Source organism: Cryptomeria japonica, chromosome 5 (genome assembly GCF_030272615.1).
Source record: "Cryptomeria japonica chromosome 5, Sugi_1.0, whole genome shotgun sequence".
Taxonomy (NCBI): Eukaryota; Viridiplantae; Streptophyta; class Pinopsida; order Cupressales; family Cupressaceae; genus Cryptomeria; species Cryptomeria japonica.
The window spans coordinates 737363855-737385180 of NC_081409.1; the positions used below are offsets into that span (position 1 = coordinate 737363855).

A 21326-nucleotide genomic window follows, 5' to 3' on the forward strand; every position below is an offset into this window, starting at 1 on the left:
TATTGTGAAACCTGGGCAAAAATCCTCGAGCCATTTCTTACAAGGGAAAACACCTTCTACATGCAAGACACCTTCTAAGCTTAGAGGGTATTTTCCCTTGTAAGCCAATGCCTTAGGGGATTTGACTCTATCGCACCTAGCCTTGACTTTGTATGGCCATTTTATCAGGGTCACTTTAATATGGAGAGCAAGACTTTCAGGGACCATTACTCTACCTTACCACCGGACTGTGTCTCATTGTTGCCAAATTTTGACTCTTATTCTTACTTTTAAATTTTAGGGGGATTGATCAATTATCTTGAAATTGCTCGTCTTATCCTCACATTTATCTCATGGGCTATGAGGATTTCAGGGTATGAACAAAATGGGGTCCAATTGGTAGGTGTAAAACCAAACGCCACAACCTTTACCAGCATCCCTAGCGTGTGCCAAAAGAGGGGCTTTTGAACAAGGTATGCATCTGCAGACAGGCAGAAGTGGCAGGAAGGGAATGCACCAACAGACAACCCTTTCCTTTCCATATATTTAACATTGTCTCTCAATCTAAATGCGGCACGCGTTAAACCTTAAATGCACAAACTAGACAAAGAAAGCATTCAGAGTCACCGTAGAAAGTCGCAGAGGTTGTCTTTCATCCGTCTACTCCTCTGCCATAAGAAGCAGAGGCCAAGAGCGAAACAATTACACACATCAACAATATTATCCCGGCGGTGTTTATTGTAAACAAGGCAAACCACATTCTCAATTTCTTACTCTGTCTCTACTCCCTGCTTTTCATTTAAAAGAACAGTTGTGTACATTGGTTGATCACACATACTGTTTACATGCAACACATCTGTGTTCGAATCCCATGACACGGTAAAAATATTATAAAACTAGCACCACTGTAATACACAGACCTGCGCTATCTATTTTGACAATCTATCACACTGCAAGAGACTTCGCTTTATGTGCGTTCTCTCTTCTTGTAATTTGCAATTTTCCTTGATAATCAGCTATCACCAAAATTTGGTCCAATCAAGTAATAGATAAATATTTTTAAAAAATTTGAAGATTAAGAAACTAGCACTTCTCTTTGATTAAGAGATGCATAATATTAGCAACTGATATAAATCTAAATTATAATTGGTTAAAGAGTAAAAGATTAATCACTAGATAATTCTTGCCACCTCCACTATAGTTCCTAGGGGCAGGAACTAATAAACCATGAGAGTGATTAGGTAAGGATGAAGAAATATCAGCAGTTTTAGTTGAAAGGCTTTAGAACCATTAAATATGCATTATAAACTAGTGGACCATTATAATGGTGATATTATTATTAAAATAAAATGAAGAAAGATATATAGAAAAAGTTGCTTTAGAAAGTATACACCTTGTAAATTTAAACCTGAATACTTTTACTAATCAATTAGAAATATTAACGAAGGAAAGTATGATAGAAATAAGTTATTTTATATTATTACAAAGAAAAGATCATTATTTGTGTATCTGATTATCCCCTCTTACAATCTTTGAGGCATAAGAAACATTTAAATAAAACTATAATTTAAATTAAATCTTTCCTTGAATATTTTGTCTTTGAGTGTTAGTTGCATCTCGTGATACCAAATGTTTAAAGGTAAATGAATATATACATGATGAAAATAGAATCACTAATGTTAAAATATAAAATGTCAAAATGTCTATCTGAATTTTAGGAATGATGGGATTAAAGTGGCATGTGATGAAATATCTAGAGATCTTCACCATGTGTATAATGAGTAATTCTATTAGAAACATATGATAACGTACTTTGAAAACAGGGACTCATATAATGTAATTGTAGGAATTGAGAATTGTATAGAGAGATAGTTGGATACATCAAAATCCAGTGAAATTAGAAACCTGAAACAATACGTTGAACTTCATCTTTGACCATTCGTGTAGGTCAATTAAGATTTGAATCATGTCAATTCCTTAGTATAGAAAAGAAAAAAAATTGTCCTAATTTTTTGGGCATGATTAGTAGGACAAGTGAAAACATTATGTCTTAATCACCACATCAGATTTGTCATAATAGTCTTGATGAAATTATCTTTTAAAGAGTTATTCTTCAATTATACTATTCACCATACACATAGGGTCAACAAGCACATCTTGAGAAAATTTTCCATTAATCTTTGCTGAAATGTGAAGGGGTCCATCAAGTGCCTTAATAGTCTCCTAAGGATCAAAGGTAATGCAAAGTTTATGCTTAGGTTTAGGTTTTGGTTTGGACTCCTTTTACGACTATGCATAAGAAAGGCATTGAAATTGATAATGATGAATACAAACCTTAGGCTTAAGTAGTCAGCTCGTTGAGGAAGGCACCATAAATATTTTAGAATTGTTAGACATTGATACGTTGGATTTTGAGAGGTGGAAAATCAAAGTACACAATTACTTGACTAGTTATTTTTAAAAAATTACTGAACGTCAATATATTAGATTTTTAGAGGCACAAAATTAAGTTTTGTGACTACTCTATCCTCTCTCATATGTAATTGAGTTGCAAAATTAGGTTTATAGATTTTGTCATTTATAATTATCTAATAATTTATAGATTTAACTTATTAGGAATATGATATTTAAATTCATAATTTTAGGATAATTTGGGAACAAGGGTAGTTTATTTTTTAATTATTAATATTATGTTGTATAATTTGTTGCTATTTTGCATCATAGTTGAACATTAAGTGAATTATTTTTGTGACAATAAACTCAACTATTAGGGCAAGCTCAACTAAGGATGAGATGTGGTAATTAACTACAATGGATAGGGGGTTACAAAAGGCATGTGGCAATCCATACTCTCCTCCTCTCTCAGAATTCAAGAAAAATGTGAAGGAACAATGGAGGATTTTCAGGAGGAACAATGGAGGATTTTCTGCCAATTATGGCGAAGAAATTGGGGGAACCCGATTTTATGAAGGAACTGTGTAAAGGATTTCGTCTACTGGCGGATCCACAACGGAGATTGATCACCGTCGACAGTCTGAGGAAAAATTCTGCTATTTTAGGGGTGGAATCTCTGACAGATTCGGAAATAGAAGCGATGGTGCAGGAAGGGGATTTAGATGGCGACGGAGCTCTAGATGAGCATGAGCTTTGCGTTCTTATGGTTCGACTCAGCCCTTCTTTCATGGCGGAGGCTGAAAATTGGCTACAGGAAGCCCTGCTCCATGAATTGGAAGAAACGTTTAATGTCTGTAAAGCTTAAAATTCAGAAAAAATATTCATTTTTGCATATATTTTTGTTACAGATCCTCGTGTGCCTTTCATCCCCTCTTATTTTTTGAGATGTTAATGGCCATGTCTACATCAAAGCTGAATTAAGAATTCATGAACACTAAATACCTAAATATGGGCTGGGTTTCCTCTTTTCTGTTTTGAGGGCAATCCTATGGACTTAAGAAAATGCAGTTACAGATTTTAGATGGATGTTTTTGAAAATGGGAGTCCTGTTTTGATAATTGAAAATCGTAAGTTGCTATTGCAGAGAGGGAGTTGAACAATTTGTTCAACATAGTTTATATGTGAACTGATTCATTGATCTTTGGAAAAAAAGTTGAAGTTCATTTAGTATAAAGGGAAGTGGTTATTTTCCATACAAAATGACATATCTTATAATATTCTGAATTTGCTTTTTTCGCTGATTTTTTTGTATTGTAATAGCATTGTGGAGGTGGATTATGAGATTGGGGAGTGAAAATCCTGTAAAAATCAATTCTTATTATGCGGATTTGAATTATTGTATGACATGCCATTTTGTATGGAGAATAACCATCTCCTTATAACTTAAAAATCCAAAGTTTTGAGTTATCTCTTTCTTATCTTTCATTGAGCAATTGGTTAGTCTTGAAATCCTTTTACTATATTGTATAATTTCTCATCCATCATCAAATTTCATTACCCTAGGATGTTTTGTAGTAGAGGTGGGATCTATTAGGAGGGATTGATGCTATTTGATTTTGAACCATGATTTTATGATATAATTTCTACTCTAAACAACTGATATATTGACTAAATATATGAGATGATTCAAAATCAAAAAGCATCAATCCCTCCTAATACATCTCACCTCTACTACAAATTTAAATTAGAGTTGTTTTCTAGTGATTACATATTATTTAGATTTCAAAAGAAGATAAAAAAAGTGGTAATTGTAGTTGTTCGTCAAAAAGTGTATAACTTGTTTAGGCTAGAATCTAGATGTAAAGATTCACTATGAGTTTTTAATGTTGATTTAAATTAAAAGATAACTTAACGCTCAATGTTAATTTATATTATGTAAAAGAGACAAGGATATGGTCATAATTAAATAATATGATCTATATTTTATGGATTGGAGAATGATGTATGATTCTTGGATACATGTATGAGAAATAAGAAAATATCTAGATGAGGGACTTGGTTTCATAAAATATCCTAGTTTACCTTAGATTTTATTATTTAACATGTTCTTGATGATCTTATGACTATGCCCTTTAAAACTCAATGTTTTTTTTCATATTATATAAATTTAGCTTCAACACATTTTAGAATTTTAAGTCACTAATATAGAATTTGGTCCCTAGACCTCATGGTTAGCATGGCATAATTATTATGAGGCATAGCATAAATTATATTTATATATGGAATAAGATGATACTCACCTATAAAATATTGAAAAGAAGATTGTTAATATCATGAAATTACATAAGATCCTCATAAGAAGATATTGGCATAACACCAAATTCATTCTAATATAAAATACATCAGGATTTATTGGATTAAGTAGATTAACGGGCCTTTAAACCTCTCCTTTATCATATTAAAAGAAAAACATGTTGAGAGAATCATCAACACTTAGAAATTGAACATTTTAATTAAAAAAGATCTTTAGGGAATTAAATTTGTTTTTAAGGTGTTTAGGGAGGGAACATTGTTTAAATAATTAATTAAGGACTCATTCAACTCATCTCACTTCATAAGAAGCACAATTTTGGATGGAAAAAACTAATAAGAAGGGATATAAATATATATTTAAGGATTATTATATCACAACAAAAAGATTCAATTGAAGAATAGTTTTTCTTTAACACACTAATTATACCGCTTATGATTGTATTAAGTGTTGTTAGAGAGATTAATCAATGCTCCTCATTGTTAAAGATTAACTTTGATATAGCTTATGATAAATTTTATTGTGGGTTCATTTTAGATGTGTCAATTTTTCTCAAGTTTGGATCCAAATTCACTAGATTGATAACATTATTAAAACTGCACCATTTATCTTATTCTATGTTGTATTTTCTAATTGTATTCATTTTCACAAGTTTCGTCATCATGGATTGCTTCTTGTCCCTTATATTAATAGATTTAGGAGAAATATTGTTGAGAATAACTTGATTTCACAATACATCAACCTCCTAATGCAAAAAAAATGAAAAGACAATTTTGATTCTCTTTGCACAAGACAAAAATTAGAAATCACTCTTATGACATAAAAATTCATGCATTTGAATGAATTTTTTAATAAACTCAACATGATGATAATGCATCATTGAAATAGATTTTATTTCTCAAAAGTTTGAGCATGATTTTTTTAACTCACAATGAGGAGTTGCATTAGTTTAATGTGTGAACCTAAATAATGAATATATTGGGAAAAAAATGAACAAATTGGGAAAAAAATCATAACTCTCTATTTATATTGAAGTAGAGTGGTTGAATCTAATGGAAGAAATCAAAGATAAAGTGGACATTGTGAATGTTATTAGGATACAAAGCAAGGGTTACCAAACCAAATATACATATTATTTTTTATATCATATGTAATCAGATTGAAAATATTTTTGAATGCATTATTATTGATATCACCTAAAAATTTATTTTTTGTTTATTTATTTATAATATTATCCAAATTAGATGTTCTATCGGTTGTGTTGGGACTCAATCCTATCATGTCCTTTTTTGGCTTGAGACCCGTCCTTTTTGTGTACCCATTTCCTTATCCTTGTTAATAATTGATCTAAGAAATGTTATGTGGGTCATCAAGCTAGATTTTTCTCTTGGTTTTGTGTTCCCCTTTGTGCATACCTGATGGGTTGGTGCTTGGGATAGACTAGCCTAGTCTATGCTCTTGGATCCTTTCCTTGGATCTCTCAGTGTTCTCCTCACACCCTAGGGTCTCTAGGAATTTCTTTTGCTTGAGGAATCCCCTGACCTTGCCCAATCCATCCACCAATGAGTTGCTATGCTGCTCCTAAGGTCTCACCTACTCATGAGACTCAAAACCCCTTACTATGGCTAATAAGGGTTAATCTTGTTCCACACCTTCCAAGGTATTAGCAAGGTTGTTTCAGGTCTATTTCATGGTCTAACCACCCATTCATGTGCCCCCAAGAGGTTTCAAGCTTTCAACCCCTTACCGATTTCACTATTTTGTGTTTTTCCTACAAAATAGGGCTACAAGGATTAGGACCAATTAGGCCTCCTAACCAGTCTTTTAGGGCTCCCTCTCACAAACGTTGCACAAACAACCCAAACTCCCAAAACGGACTACCATTCATTTGGAAAGAGCTCAAGGATTTCTTTGGTTTTGGGCCTCCAAGTGGTTGTACAGTGCCTTGGGCGAATTTTGAGGTTTTTAAGGGTTTTGTGAGGGTTTTTAGGGTCTACCTGGGTCACAGTGAATGTTTTGTGTTTTAGCCACCTTGTCTGGATTGGTGGAGAATTCTCCTTCACACCAGTGGTGCTTCACACACTTCTTTACACCTCCTCCAAAGGGTGCACACTTCTTTGTTCAACCTTGCTCTCCAAGACCTCTGCAACAACAACCATTCCTAACCGAGCACTGTCTAGTCTCACCTAGGAATGGGTCTCCAATTGGATTCCTTGCATTTTCAAGGGCCCTACTCACATGGGACTATAGTACATGGTCTTCACTTCCATTCCCCATGGTTTCATGGTGGTTCCACAATGGGGAATGGAGTTAAGACTTCATTTACTCAAACTGGTCCAAAACTGGATAGTAAGACTGCAACTTACAAATTATTTACAAGCACACTCAACCAGTAAACAAAAAGATAATCTAAACACTCACAATGAAGATATATACACCAAAGAAGACATTTCACATAGGTTTGCTCACAAATCAATCCATTAGTTTGCTCAGTAACTTCATTCAAACTGACTGGTAACCAACAAATAGTCACAGTCAAGCTTTTCTTGCTTGGGTCGTACAATCTCTAAAATCCACCTTTAACTTAGGGTTTGCAACATCTTATACTACACATACCTCAGTCAGTGTGCCACATTTAGGGTTGTCCACGCCAACCTAAGGATTTTGAACATCATGGTGGAAAAGTTGCTTGACAACTTTTAAAAGTTGTCATGCAACTTTTGAGCAACTTTCCCAATGTTGCTCTTCATGACTCCTAGACCCACAATGGGCCAACCTAAGGACACCACCATGATATGAAGGACCCCTAAACACCTCCAAGACACACATACTCTCCATTTTCAAGAAAATCAGAATCTTGACTTATGACCCCTAAGATCTCCTCTAGGACCCTACCTAGGACCTATGAGCACATGGCTCATTATTTTATGTACAATGGGTTCTAAGAGGCATAAGACCAACAAGACAAAGAAAGAGAAGGAGTTTGGAAGGGTGCTCCTACACCATACTCTCCCTCTGCACACAACTAAGAAATAGAAGAAGAGATGAGAGTCGGGTCTATTCCAAGGGTCTTGAACCTCCTCTCCTCCACCCATGTAGCTTCAGATACTGGTTGGCCTACCCATTTCACTAAGTGCTCCATGTAGACCTAGTGTCTAGTAGACTTCTTTACCCTTGATTCCAGGATCTCCTCTGCTTTAGGCTTCTTCACTTGAGGTAAGGTATTTACATCCAAGTCCTATAATACCTTAGCTTGGTTCTCAGTCTGCCCTGCTATCTCTCCCTTGTACATTACCAAATCAGCAACATTAAAGACTGGTGAAATGGCTAAGTTTGAAGGTAAATCAACCTTATCGGCGTTCTCACCATATTTTGCCAGAATTTGACAAGGTCCTACTCTCTTCATCTGCAGTTTGGTAGGCTTGCCACTTTGCATCCTGGCTTTGCTCAAATGTACCATCACATAGTCACCCACCTTGAACTGAACTTCTCTCCTTTTCTCATCCACTTTAGCGTTCAGTTTTTGAGTGGATTCAAGGATGGCCTTCTTAACTTTCTCTTGAACTTCCTTGATGGTTTGAGTGAAGTCCTCTGCTTGCCCACTCTTCATCTCCAAAGTACTAAGGTCTCTCAACTCACATACTCCCCTTGGATGTTTGCCATACACAACCTCAAAAGGGCTTCTACCAGTGGTCCTATTCACACTGTCATTATATGCATACTCTGCTTGAGGAATGATTAGGTCCCATGTCTGACCATATTCCTTAGTTAGACACCTCAACAAATTGCCTAACACCCTGTTGATGACTTCAGTTTGACCATCTGTTTGTGGATGGTAAGCTGAGCTAAATGACAAGTTAGTTCCTAGTCTCCTCCATAATGTTTGCCAAAAATGACCCATGAACTTGCTATCCCTGTCTGAAACAATGCTTAAAGGAAGTCCATGAATCCTAACAATCTATTTGAAGAAGAGATGTGCAACATAGCTAGCATCATGTGTAGTCTTACATGGTATGAAATGACTCATCTTGGAAAATCTATCTACTACTACATAGATGCTATCCATACTTGTTTTAGTCTTGGGAAGTCCTACTACAAAGTCCATGCTTATACATTCCCAAGGTCTGTTAGGAACCGGTAATGGTTGATAAAGACCAACATTGCTTGATCCTCCCTTTGCTCTTTGACACACTCCACATTACTCTACATACCTCTTTACATCTCTTGGCAACTTTGGCCAATAGTAGTACCTCTGTACTAAATCCAAGGTCTTATTAATCCCAAAGTGTCCACTCAAACTGCCATTATGTTTCTCTTGGATGAGGTTCTCCCTCATGGATCCTTTAGGTACACACAACTAGTTACCCTTGAACAAGAGACCATTTTGGAGAGTTTAATCTGCATACTCACCATGGAAAAGGTTCTCAAACTCTTTCCAAACCTTGTAAGCTGATGAGAAGTCTTCATCTCCTTCATAGAGGTCTTTGAAACCTTCTATGCCTATGCTCTACAACTGTAACTCTTGAACTGTCAACAACTTCCTGCTTAAGGCATCTGCCACCTTATTAAGTTGCCCCTTCTTATACTTGATGGTGAAGGTGAAGGATTGGAGGTATTCCATCCATTTCAGATGTCTATTGATGAGCTTCTCTTGAGTGTTAATGTAACTCAATGCCTAGTTGTTTATGAACACTACAAATTCTTTTGGGAGTAGGTAATGCCTCCATTTTTTTAGAGATTGAACTAATGCATATAGCTCAAGGTCATAAGCTGAGTACTTCTTCTTTTCTTCATTAAGCTTCTCACTGAAAAATGCCACAAGTCTTCCCTCTTGACTCAACACACCACCTACTGTAATTCCACTTGCATCACATTCCAAAGTGAATAGCTTATCAAACGTAGGTAGGAGTAGGATAGGTTTTGTGGCTACTTCTTGTTTCAATAATTGAAATGCTTTGTCAGCCTACTCTGTCCATTTAAACTTGGTTTTAAGACCCCTCTTTATGGTGTCAAGGATTGGTGCACATACGCCACTGAAGTTCCTCACAAACTTCCTATAGAATTGAGCTAATCCATGGAAACTTCTAACCTCAGTCCCTGTTTTAGGTGCAGGCCAATTCAAGATTGCCTCCACTTTGCTTGGATACATCTTCAAGGTTCCTTTAGACACCACAAATCCTAAGTAGACCAGCTCTTGCTTCAAGAAGTCACACTTCTCTAGGTTGATGGATAGCTTCTCCTCATGCAACCTCTCTAAGACTAACCTCAAATGCTCAAGGTGCTCCTCTTTGGTTCTACTATAGATGAGAATGTCATCTAGGTACACCACCACAAATCTTCCTGTGAAATCCTTCAACACTTAATTCATCAACCTCATGAAGGTGCTTGGAGCATTAGAAAGCCCAAATGGAATCACAAGCCATTCATACAACCCCTATATGGTCTTACAAGCAGTTTTCCACTCATCACCCTCCTTAATTCTTATCTGGTGAAAACCACTTTTAAGGTCTAGCTTGGTGAAATACATAGCCCCTCCTAAGCAGTCCATTAGATCCTCTATTCTAGAAATAGGAAACCTATACCTTATGGTGATCCTATTGATTTCTCTTGAGTCAGTGCAAAGTCTCCACTTACCTCCCTTTTTGGATGCTAGCACTATCAGAACTGCACATGGGCTGATGCTTTTCTTAACTAACCCTTGGTCCAATAACTCCTACACTTGCCTTGCTACCTCCTTATTCTGATCAAGTGTAAGCTTATATGCAGCCTTGTTAGGTAAGGATGCACTGGGAACAAAGTCTATTTGATGGCTAATAGACCTTTTAGGTGGGAGAGTTGCAGGTGCTCCATCACTTACTGTGTCCTCATATTTTTGCAACATCTGTTTTACCTCCTTAGGTACCTCTGTCTGCAACTTACTCTCCTCCTCTTTAGGCTTCACAAAAATGGCACATCCCATTGTCTCCTCCTCATGCAACAAGTGTAAGAACTCTTTACTAGTGTTCAACAACACACTAGGTGTTCTTGAGCTTCCTTCATCATCCTCTGTCAAAGACCGAATCTTGAAGGTTTTGTCATCCTTCTTGAAAGAAATGGAGTTCTCTCCTCCATCATAGATCATCTTCCTATCAAATTGTCAGGGTCTTCCTAGCAACAGATGACAAGCATCCATGGGCAACACATCACAAAGGATCTTATCCTTATATCCTCCAATAGAAAACTCTACCCAAGTCTGTTCATTGACAAGCACAGTTTGTCCTTTGTTCAACCAAGTCACCTTGTAAGGATTAGTGTGGGGTATTCTTGTGAGTTTCAACTTCCTAACTGCCTCTCCTGAAATGATGTTGTCAGTTGAGCCTGAATCAACTATCACCTTGCACACTTTACCAAGAACTTTGCATCTCACCCTAAACAATGCTCTTCTATGTTTGGGTTCTTCCTTAACTGGCTGTCTGATCAAAATCCTATTGAACATCAGATTCTCACCAATTTCTGATTCAATCTGATCCACATCCAGTGTCTTGCTGCTTGAAGAGTCTTCATGTGCATATGCGACCCTCTTTCCACTGTTTGATGATGTAGGCTTGTCAGGAAATCTATAAGCCGGGTGTCCTAATTGCCCACAGTTGTAACATTTCATTGTTGCAAAGTAGGAACTACCTCTACCGGTACCTCTACCCCTATTTGAACCACCTTGTGAACCTCTTCCTCTAGTTTGGCCTCCTCTAGGATTGGTTTCACTTCCATGCTCAGTCAACTTGGCTTCTCCTTGGTTCCTTTGCTCATTTGCCTTGCTTTGGTAACCACCTCAGTGATTCACTTGATCTCTACCTCTACCTCTACCCCTGTTATTGGAGTCTCCTTTCCTTTTGTTCCTCTCTTCTACCTTGACAACAAGCTGATGACACTTTTGAACAGTAGTAGGAGTCCATAGGCTTATCTCCTCTTGAATGTTCCACTTTAGGCCGCTTAGATACCTAGCCACCTTAATAGATTCATCTTCTTGGACTTTGGATCTGAGACATAGCTTTTGAAACTCTTCGGTGTAGGAGGTCACATCAAGATCTTTCTGGTTCAATCCTTGTCTCTTCTTATGAAGTTGGACTTCATAATCCTCTTGTAAGTAGTTCTCCTTGATCTTACTCACCATAGCTTTCCCATTTGTAATAGGTAGCTTTCCCATACTAACTCTTTCTTCTTGTAGGTACTTCCACCATGTCAAAGTTGCTCCCCTTAATCTTGATTTGGCAACTTTAACCTTCTGAGCCTCTGTCACTCCTTCACACTCAAAGTGGTTTTCCATGCCCTCAATCCATTCCATAATAGTGTCTATGTCCATTCTTCCACTGAAATGTGGCAATCCTTCAAAAGCTTTGGTGTTCAAAGCCTTGATAGCCTTCACAAAAGGTTATTCATTGAGCAAGGGATCTGGTTCAGGGATTATGTCATCTATGTCTATAGTCTTCTTGCCTTTACCCTTGGTGTCTTCATCCCAAGGTCCTTGTGTCCTCTGATCCACCACTTCCTGCAGTTTATCCCTTATCTCACTCATAGCTTCTTCAAGGAGTCTGTTCTTCCACCTCTCTAGCCAGCTCTGCATTAGTGACCATTGTGCTCTCCCCTACTGATTCACCAGTATATAGAGACATACATAGTCCAACAAATCTTTTACTTGCTCTAATACCAATCTGATGGGTTGGTGCTTGGGATAGACTAGCCTAGTCTATGCTCTTGGATCCTTTCCTTAGATCTCCTGGTGTTCTCCTCACACCCTAGGGTCTCTAGGACTTCCTTTTGCTTGAGGAATCCCCTGACCTTTCCCAATCCATCCACCAATGAGTTTCTATGCTGCTCCTAAGGTCTCACCTACTCACGAGACTCAAAAACCCTTACTATGGCTAATAAGGGTTAATCTTGTTCCACACCTTCCAAGGTATTAGCAAGGTTGTTTTAGGTCTATTTCATGGTCTATCCACCCATTCATGTGCCCCCAAGAGGTTTCAAGCTTTCAACCCCTTACCAATTTCACTATTTTGTGCTTTTCCTACAAAATAGGGCTACAAGGATTAGGACCAATTAGGCCTCCTAACTGGTCTTTTAGGGCTCCCTCTCACAAACATTGCACAAACAACCCAAACTCCCAAAATGGACTACCATTCATTTGGAAAGAACTCAAGGATTTCTTTGGTTTTGGGCCTCCAAGTGGTCGTACAGTGCCTTGGGCAAATTTTGAGGTTTTTAAGGGTTTTGTGAGGGTTTTTAGGGTCTGCCTGGGTCATAGTGAATGTTTTGTGTTTTAGCCACCTTTTCTGGATTGGTGGAGACTTCTCCTTCACACCCGTGGTGCTTCACACACTCCTTTACACCTCCTCCAAAGGGTGCACATTTCTTTGTTCAACCTTTCTCTCCAAGACCTCTGCAACAACAACCATTCCTAACCGGGCACTGTCCAGTCTCGCCTAGGAATGGGTCTCCAATTGGCTTCCTTGCATTTTCAAGGGCCCTACTTGCATGGGACTATAGTACATGGTCTTCACTTCCATTCCCCATGGTTTCATGGTGGTTCCACAATGGGGAATGGAGTTAAGACTTCATTTACTCAAACCGGTCCAAAACTGGACAGTAAGACTGCAACTTACAAATTATTTACAAGAACACTCAATCGGTAAACAAAAAGCTAATCTAAACACTCACAATGAAGATATATACACCAAAGAAGACATTTCACATAGGTTTTCTCACAAATCAATCCATTAGTTTGCTCGATAACTTCATTCAAACTGACTGGTAACCAATAAACAGTCACAGTCAAGCTTTTCTTGCTTGGGTTGTACAATCTCTGACATCCACCTTTAACTTAGGGTTTGTAACATCTTATACTACACATACCTCGGTCGGTGTGCCACATTTAGGGTTGTCCACGCCAACCTAAGGATTTTGAACATCATGGTGGAAAAGTTGCTTGACAACTTTTAAAAGTTGTCATGCAACTTTTGAGCAACTTTCCCAATGTTGCTCTTCATGACTCCTAGACCCACAATGGGCCAACCTAAGGACACCACCATGATATGAAGGACCCCTAAACACCTCCAAGACACACATACTCTCCATTTTCAAGAAAATCAGAATCTTGACTTATGACCCCTAAGATCTCCTCTAGGACCCTACCTAGGACCTATGAGCACATGGCTCATTATTTTATGTACAATGGGTTCTAAGAAGCATAAGACCAACAAGACAAAGAAAGAGAAGGAGTCTGGAAGGGTGCTCCTGCACCAATACCTTAGTCATTTATCCAATATTGTAAACATCCAAAAGTGTTTTATCGCAATTTGTTTGCTCCCTTTACCTTGTAAAACAACCTAACAAATACCTATGTTTTGAATTTGGGTAGTTTTGGACTTAAATTATGCAAGTTATGGTTGATCAGAGGTTCTCTTGATTCCAAGAACCTCTATCAATGCTGAGAATGGTTCCAAGAACCATCACCATTGTTGACAAGTTCTCAGTTCCCTCTCTACTACTAACTACTAATTTCCTTGGACAATTTTTAATGAAGTGTTTGTTGAGACTTTCTCATGGTTTCAAAACCTTTGTCAAATCCTAATGTGGTTCTCAAAACTCCTAGTGTCAACTTTATTCTTGACGAGGTATGAATCATTAGCAAGGCCATATTGTGGCAATGCACATGCAATTTTGTAAGCCATCTTGTAGAAGAGCTTAATGGGTACTCCCTGTTTCATTTTCGTGAAGTTTTGAGCAAAAATGGAGAAATTATACAAGGTTGTCCAACTTTTGGTGGTTCTAGGAACCATTGGAACTATTGATGGTTCCTAGGTTTGGTAAATAATTGATTAGCGCTTTTGTGCAAATTGGGTGAGGTTGTGCTATTATGGAGTTTTTCCCCTTATCTTTGGTTGTGAAACTTCAAGTATGCCCCAGATGCGTATCAAATCCCTGCAATTCCTTTTTGATCCATCTTCTCACATCAATTGGAAAAATATCATTATTATGGAACTTACTAAGCTAATTGACAATATCCTTGTATGCATCAAAGTTTTACAATACCAAATTAACCCTACAAAATTTGTCAATTTATTGAACAAGATCTCCCAAAATTATCCAAAATGTGATTGGTTTATTTTTCCCTTGTAGCAACCTTCAAGTTTGCCCAAACATGCTAATAATAGTAAAAAAACATTGAAAGAAAAATAACTAAAAAGGGATAAGCATCATGCATTTTAATGCATGGTTTTATTACAAAAGACATAAAATAAAAAATAAATTAAAGTGTGGCATTTATGATAGCAAAACCGTAGACATATTTTTTTAGTTTTCATTGGATGTTGTCAATCATAAGGAACTTGGAAAGAGGAGTGGAGGCTTGCAAAAGTAAAAATAAATTGAGAACGATGAAGGTGAAGTGATATAGCAATAAAACATAATGTGCAAGCGCTACATGGTGGACATGTCCCCTTCCATGACAACAAGACATCATCCCTCCTGTTGATTGATACAATGCCTTTAAAGCTTGGTGGATGAAGCACCCTAGAGCAATAGAAGATGCACCCTAGAGCGATAGAGGATGTAGTAGCTTAGGGCAATATTATATATACACAAATATGATGATATTAGGTTGAAATTTCAATGAGTATTAGGGAAAGCGTTAATAGGATTAGATTTATAGATTTTTAGTCATTTGTCATTTTCTAAAAATTTATAGACTTAAATTATTAGAAATATGATATAATGTGTTATAATTTTAGGATCATTTGGGAATAAGAGTAGTTTATTTAAATTTTAATAGAATTTATTGCTATTGTGTGTTCATATTTAAACGTCTAAGTGAATTATTTTCATGACAATATGTTCAACTATTGACGTAAGTGCAAATGAGGATGGGATGTGGTTCAAATAGAATATGATGGATAGGGAGTTACAAAAATGCTATTTTAAACACTCAAATCTATGCATAATAAAAGCATTAAAATTAATGATGACAACTTCAAATCTTAGGTTTAAGTAGTCAACGAGTCGAGGAAGGTGTTGTATTTTTTAAAAATTAGTTCAAACATTGAAATGTTGGATTTTGAGAGGTGCAAAATTAAAGTGCATGACTACTCAACTAGCCAAAAAAAAGCTATTTAGCCGATAGACTATTTTAACGTGTGCATAGCCCACCAGAAGTGTCTCACACTCACGCCTAAGACTTTTCGACAGTTACCGGAAATGGATGCGGTTGTTTGTAAAAGGTTGTCAAAAAAGTTTTGTGGCTTGTGTCATAGGTGGAATGCAAACATGTCATTTTGAAGCATACCAAGGCAGACATAAATAATTTTGAATTCTTAGAACTTAGCCCCCACACAACCTCCCAGACAGAAACATCGGTATTAGCAATTTCGATTGGTTCTTCATGCCATCAAAATTTGCATACGAATTTTTTGTATACCCAACATTTTATCGTCAAATTTTCCACCGCACATGGTGTCTTAGATGTCTCTTCCTTTGATGGCTATACCAAGCACAAGATCCAATTTGACATTATTGTTGTTTTGTCCTATTATCATTGTTATACTAAATGAAAAAAACTATAATTCATGTTTATAAATTGAGTTGATGTATTGGTAAGTCAATATATATTCTACTTTATTATATATTTAATTTAATTTATATATGATAAATTAAAATATAACTGTTATTTTATCTTGTTTTGATTTTATTAGTTATTTTATTTAAAAGTTATTTCATTCTATTTTTAAAAAATTATCATATTAATTAAGAATTTTTATTTTTAATATCAAATTTTTAAAATATTTGTTTGTTGATTTTTAATGATGAACAATGTATTTTTATATTTAATAATATGATCTACAATTATTAAACTATTAGTTTCTAAATTTTGTTTACACAAGATCTTTATTACTTTTAAAATTCAAATTAAATTTCTTTTTTATTAAAATTTGTAAGCAATTATTAATTATATAACAGAGAGACTATGCAAAGGTTATGTTGCACTTAATACACCTAAAACACAATGTTGTAAATGCCAAATCTAAACTACTAAAGTGAAAGAATTCATCTTCCAAACTATAGTGTCATATGTTAATAAGATGAGAAGGGGGGGGGGTGAATCATAAAAACTCACTATACAATATATTTATCAGATTCAACCTCGGTAGCCTTTATTGCTATGCAACTATGACTGTAAAACATTCAAACTCATAAACAGATACACTTAAGACATCATAACACATTTAACACCAGATTTAACGTGGAAACCCAAATAGGGAAAAACCACTGTGGGATTTCAGACCCACTAAGAAATATACCCTTCTAGAGTATGCTTGGTTAAAAGCCAATACTGTTACAGATTACATAAACACATTGCTAGATGTGACCCGGTTAAGGGATTTCCCTCAGACTTGTTAGAATCTTGCACTTTGTTAGAAGTGACCCTGTCAAAGGATTTCAAACACTCATTCAGAATGTTACCTTGCTAGAGGATTTACAAATAACACTGTTAAGTCCTCTCGGTTAAGAGATTTCCTATCACTTACAAAATAAAAAACAGTATAAAATATATCTGCAACTTCACATCTGAAATGCTAAAGCAGACTCTATGTGCTCAAAATAATCTTGTCATAAGACTTATCTTGCTCCTTGCTGGGCTTCTCAATCTGTTCTTTAATCAGATATTCAATCTTCTATGCTCGGTGATCACTGTTGTAGTATCACTGTTCTTCTATTTGCCCGCATCTATTGTTCATCAACAATTTCTTATTTATAAACAATTCCTAACTGCTTAATCTCCTTGATCACATTTCCCATTATCAATCTTAGCCATCAGATCTTTAAACTTGACTAGGTTCATTGTATCCTTCGATCTGAAAACGTTTTATCTCGCCTTGGAACGTGTATTCCTTCCTTGGAACTTGTGCTAGGTTATGACCGTTCAATCTGCGCTGTTGATCTAACTCCTGTATTTTTGTTGTCGTAGATTCTTAACAAACTTCTTTCATGACATACCAATCATCTATACATCTCCAGCTCATTGGCATCTTTCATTTAATAATGCTTTTATCCATCTAATGCATTTTGTTATTACTCAGTTGTTACTCGGTTGTTACTGAACCTCACTAGGTAGATATTCTGCCTTCTTTAACTGATAGTGATAACCTTAGGGTTTACCGACTAGCATCTTGCTCGATAACATAGAACAATATCAAACCTTAACTAATTCTATAGCTTGAAATCTTTTCTCCTTCTTGTTCAGTCTTCGAATACTCATATATAGGATATCAAAACAATCAAAACAACAAGATCTCGTCATTGTCTAACTCGGTAATAGTTGCCCATTGAATAACTTATTACTCCCCTTCATTTTCTTTCTTTCTGTGTCACTTACCGACATTTTTATACTTATCAAAACATACTCATTAAGATATGGCAACATACTAAATCAGAAAATCAATTGCTTGGCATCAATGACAAAATAATATTATTATGACAGTAATCATCCTTTATCAATTATATCAACAATCTCCAACAACCTTCTCAATATCCTCATGCCAACAAACTTACTGGAATGCCAACAATCTCCCTTTTTGAAATGCTAACATAGGGCCCTAAACTTTGAAGCACAAGTTGGACTTGTGCATATAAAGTTTTTTTATCTTTAATATTATCCAAAACTCGTTGGGTAAAATAATTGATTTTATATTTAATTACTTTGGTTGAGTATAGAATTTATTTTCTTCATTTTTCATCTATACTTCATTTAACATAATGCTACATAAACTAAGATGTATGATATATAAAAAAATCCACCACATTAAATATGCATTCAATGCTTGCAATTTATGCTGCAAACAAGGGATCAATAATATCTGGTATGCAAGAGTATGTCCTTGCAAAACAATGGGGAGCCCAATTGTATAAGGTTGCTAGATTACAATATGTAGTATTGAAAATAAACAAAAACTAAAGTTTTGAACATTTTAGAATTGTTTTGATTTAAATTGTGGGCCTTCAATTTGAGATAAACTGCAATCTAGACCACATTACTCCTAAATGTTCTATAATGCTTTAAGATAGAAAATGATGAATAGTTATTGCAAATGATCAAAATGAAGATTTGCAAGGCTTTTTAAGATCTAATCTATCATGCCATGATTTAAGAGCCCTCGCTTTTGCCAATGGCTCGTATCATTATGGTTGGTCAATCACATTTGATGTATATAACTTCCCAGCCACCATACTGAAAATTGATCCTACAATTTTGGCCTCAGTATATTTATTCAACATGTTGAAATGAAAAACCCAAAAAGATTTTGGAGAACAAGATGATGGATGGTTATCTCTACATATTATTGAGGTTGATATTATAAAGCATTGCATATTTTTTGAATTGTGATAATTGTGAAGAAGATAACTCGGCAAACTACAACACAAATATTTAATTTAATTGATTTTGTAAGTTAATCATTTGAATAGATTTTAAAAACATGATATATCATAAAGAAATTTTGTATAACTTGTTCTAATTATTCAAAGTAGATTGTACCCTCCAATATATTATACAAAGTATATTTTACGATCGACGTAACCCTTGAACCTTCTTTTGGTGTAAGTGCTAGTTTTTAAAAATCATTCGATGTGTGAGATTTTGAGAAGGGCAAAATTAAAGTGCATGTCTACTCTAGCATCCCTTTTACAACTCCTTGAACTCTCTTGCATCTTGATGATGAATCACAGAGTGTGATTTGAAATGTTGAAGGTCAAAAATTTCTCACACAATCAAATCCAAAAACTGCTAGCAATATTCAAATGGATTGTGGAAAACTTATAGCTTTGATTAATAAATAAATCTTTCAACTATGAATGAATGAATGAAGGGATTTTGATAACATCCACGAGACCAAGCGATCAAAGGGACCAAGAGCTTCAAAAAACAACACTGATTCAGATTTCTCTCCATGTCAGCGCTTTTTTTATGAAGTCACAGTTTTTTGTAGCCTTGCTTTCTTAAACAACGTGCTCAAATTGTCCACCTTCAAATTGTCTTCAAACTACTTACGGATATCTTCGTAAGCCATGCACTCCATGATGAAGTGTCATTCAGTTTCAACTGCACCTTAACCACAAAAGATGCAAGTCTATTTTCCTACTCTTGTTTGGAAAGTATCCATCTCCATGTTTCACATTGAAGATGATGGGACCCGATCCTCAATCGAGCTACTAAGATTCTTGTCTTTCCCTCGATTTGAACCCCTAAATAAGCATTTTCATAAAGCATCACACTCTAAAATGTAGTGATTTTTTGTTTCTACTTTCGCCAACTTAAAAAAATGAAAAAAGTACACTTCCCAAACTTCTTTAGTCTTTTCCATCCACCCAAAAAAAAATGTTTGTTAGAGCTTCACTGTGCAACACGTCTGGGACAGCTGTTGCCACGTGTGCGATGTTTGACCACGTTATTCTTGCGGTTTTTGTAGGACAATATCTTGTAGTACTCGTGTTGATGGAATTCCCGATGACTGGAAGCATCTTATACGGCCAATATGTGACAATTTAACGACGTACAGACGAACATGCCCAGTACTGACGAATATTTCGACTGTCTGTCGGCTTGTAAAACTCCGTCAATTCACGAAGATTTTTCGAGGAAATTTCCAAACCCGTGGGAACGAGGGCAACGAAAAGCATCTGCAACTTCGAAATTTCATAAACAATGACTCCTTTCGTGAAGAATCCTCCAAAATTTCCAGCTATGTCCAGCTTGTCTTGAACGGCTAGATGGCGACGCGCAGTTTCCTATCCATTTCTGCATTTAATTTGCACTACACAATTTCTCTAAGGGTCGGTGGTGAAATCTATAACACCTCCTCTCCATCTACCTGCAATCCATGCTCTACTCCTCTCTCGAATTCAAGAAAATTATAAGGAGAAATATAATGGAGGAATTTCAGGATTTCCTTCCAGTTATGGCTAAGAAATTGGGGGAACCCGATTTTATGGAGGAACTGTGTAAAGGATTTCGTCTACTGGCGGATCCACAACGGAGTTTGATCACTGTCGAAAGTCTGAGAAAAAATTCAGCTATTTTAGGGGTGGAGTCTCTGGCAGATTCGGAAATAGAAGCGATGGTGCAGGAGGGAGATTTGGACGGCGACGGAGCTCTGAATGAGCACGAATTTTGCGTTCTGATGATTCGGCTCAGCCCTTCTTTCATGGCGGAGGCTGAAAATTGGCTACAGGAAGCCCTGCTCCATGAATTGGAAGAAACGTTGAAAGACTGTAAATCTTAAAGTTCAGAAAAATATTTATTTGGATAAATTTTTTCTACAGATCTTTGTATGCCTTTCATCCCTTTTTAAATGAGATGTGAATGTCAACTTCTGTAGCAAAGCTGCATTAGGATTTCATTAACACTAAATACCTAGCATATGGGCTGTGTTTCATCTTTTTTATTTTGAGAAGGGTTTATGTGAGATGTTTATGATGGGCAATGTTTTAATTATGTGAGTATCATGTAGATGCAACGAGTGCTAAGTGTTCTATTCATTTTCATGAGATGTGTTCTTGTAAAGCAGTACTCACGAAACATGGGTCAATGGGTTTGACTCAAAAACTACATAGTTGA

At 36.1% G+C, this 21326-nt stretch overlaps 2 protein-coding genes across 2 annotated transcripts; both read left to right on the forward strand.

The window, feature by feature from the left end:
• Positions 1 to 2818: 2818 nt before the first annotated feature.
• Positions 2819 to 3280, forward strand: LOC131028796 (calcium-binding protein KIC-like). The gene has a single exon (XM_057959145.2). It carries the CDS (start codon positions 2894 to 2896, stop codon positions 3236 to 3238), a length of 345 nt encoding a protein of 114 aa, XP_057815128.2. The 5' UTR covers positions 2819 to 2893; the 3' UTR covers positions 3239 to 3280.
• Positions 3281 to 20273: 16993 nt separating this feature from the next.
• Positions 20274 to 21030, forward strand: LOC131028785 (calcium-binding protein KIC). The gene has a single exon (XM_057959133.2). It carries the CDS (start codon positions 20590 to 20592, stop codon positions 20989 to 20991), a length of 402 nt encoding a protein of 133 aa, XP_057815116.2. The 5' UTR covers positions 20274 to 20589; the 3' UTR covers positions 20992 to 21030.
• Positions 21031 to 21326: the final 296 nt, after the last annotated feature.

What these genes read in the sequence shown, in the direction of transcription:
- LOC131028796 (XM_057959145.2), top strand. Translation starts at nt 2,894, where the DNA reads ATGGAGGATTTTCTGCCAATTATGGCGAAGAAATTGGGGGAACCCGAT.
- LOC131028785 (XM_057959133.2), top strand. Translation starts at nt 20,590, where the DNA reads ATGCTCTACTCCTCTCTCGAATTCAAGAAAATTATAAGGAGAAATATA.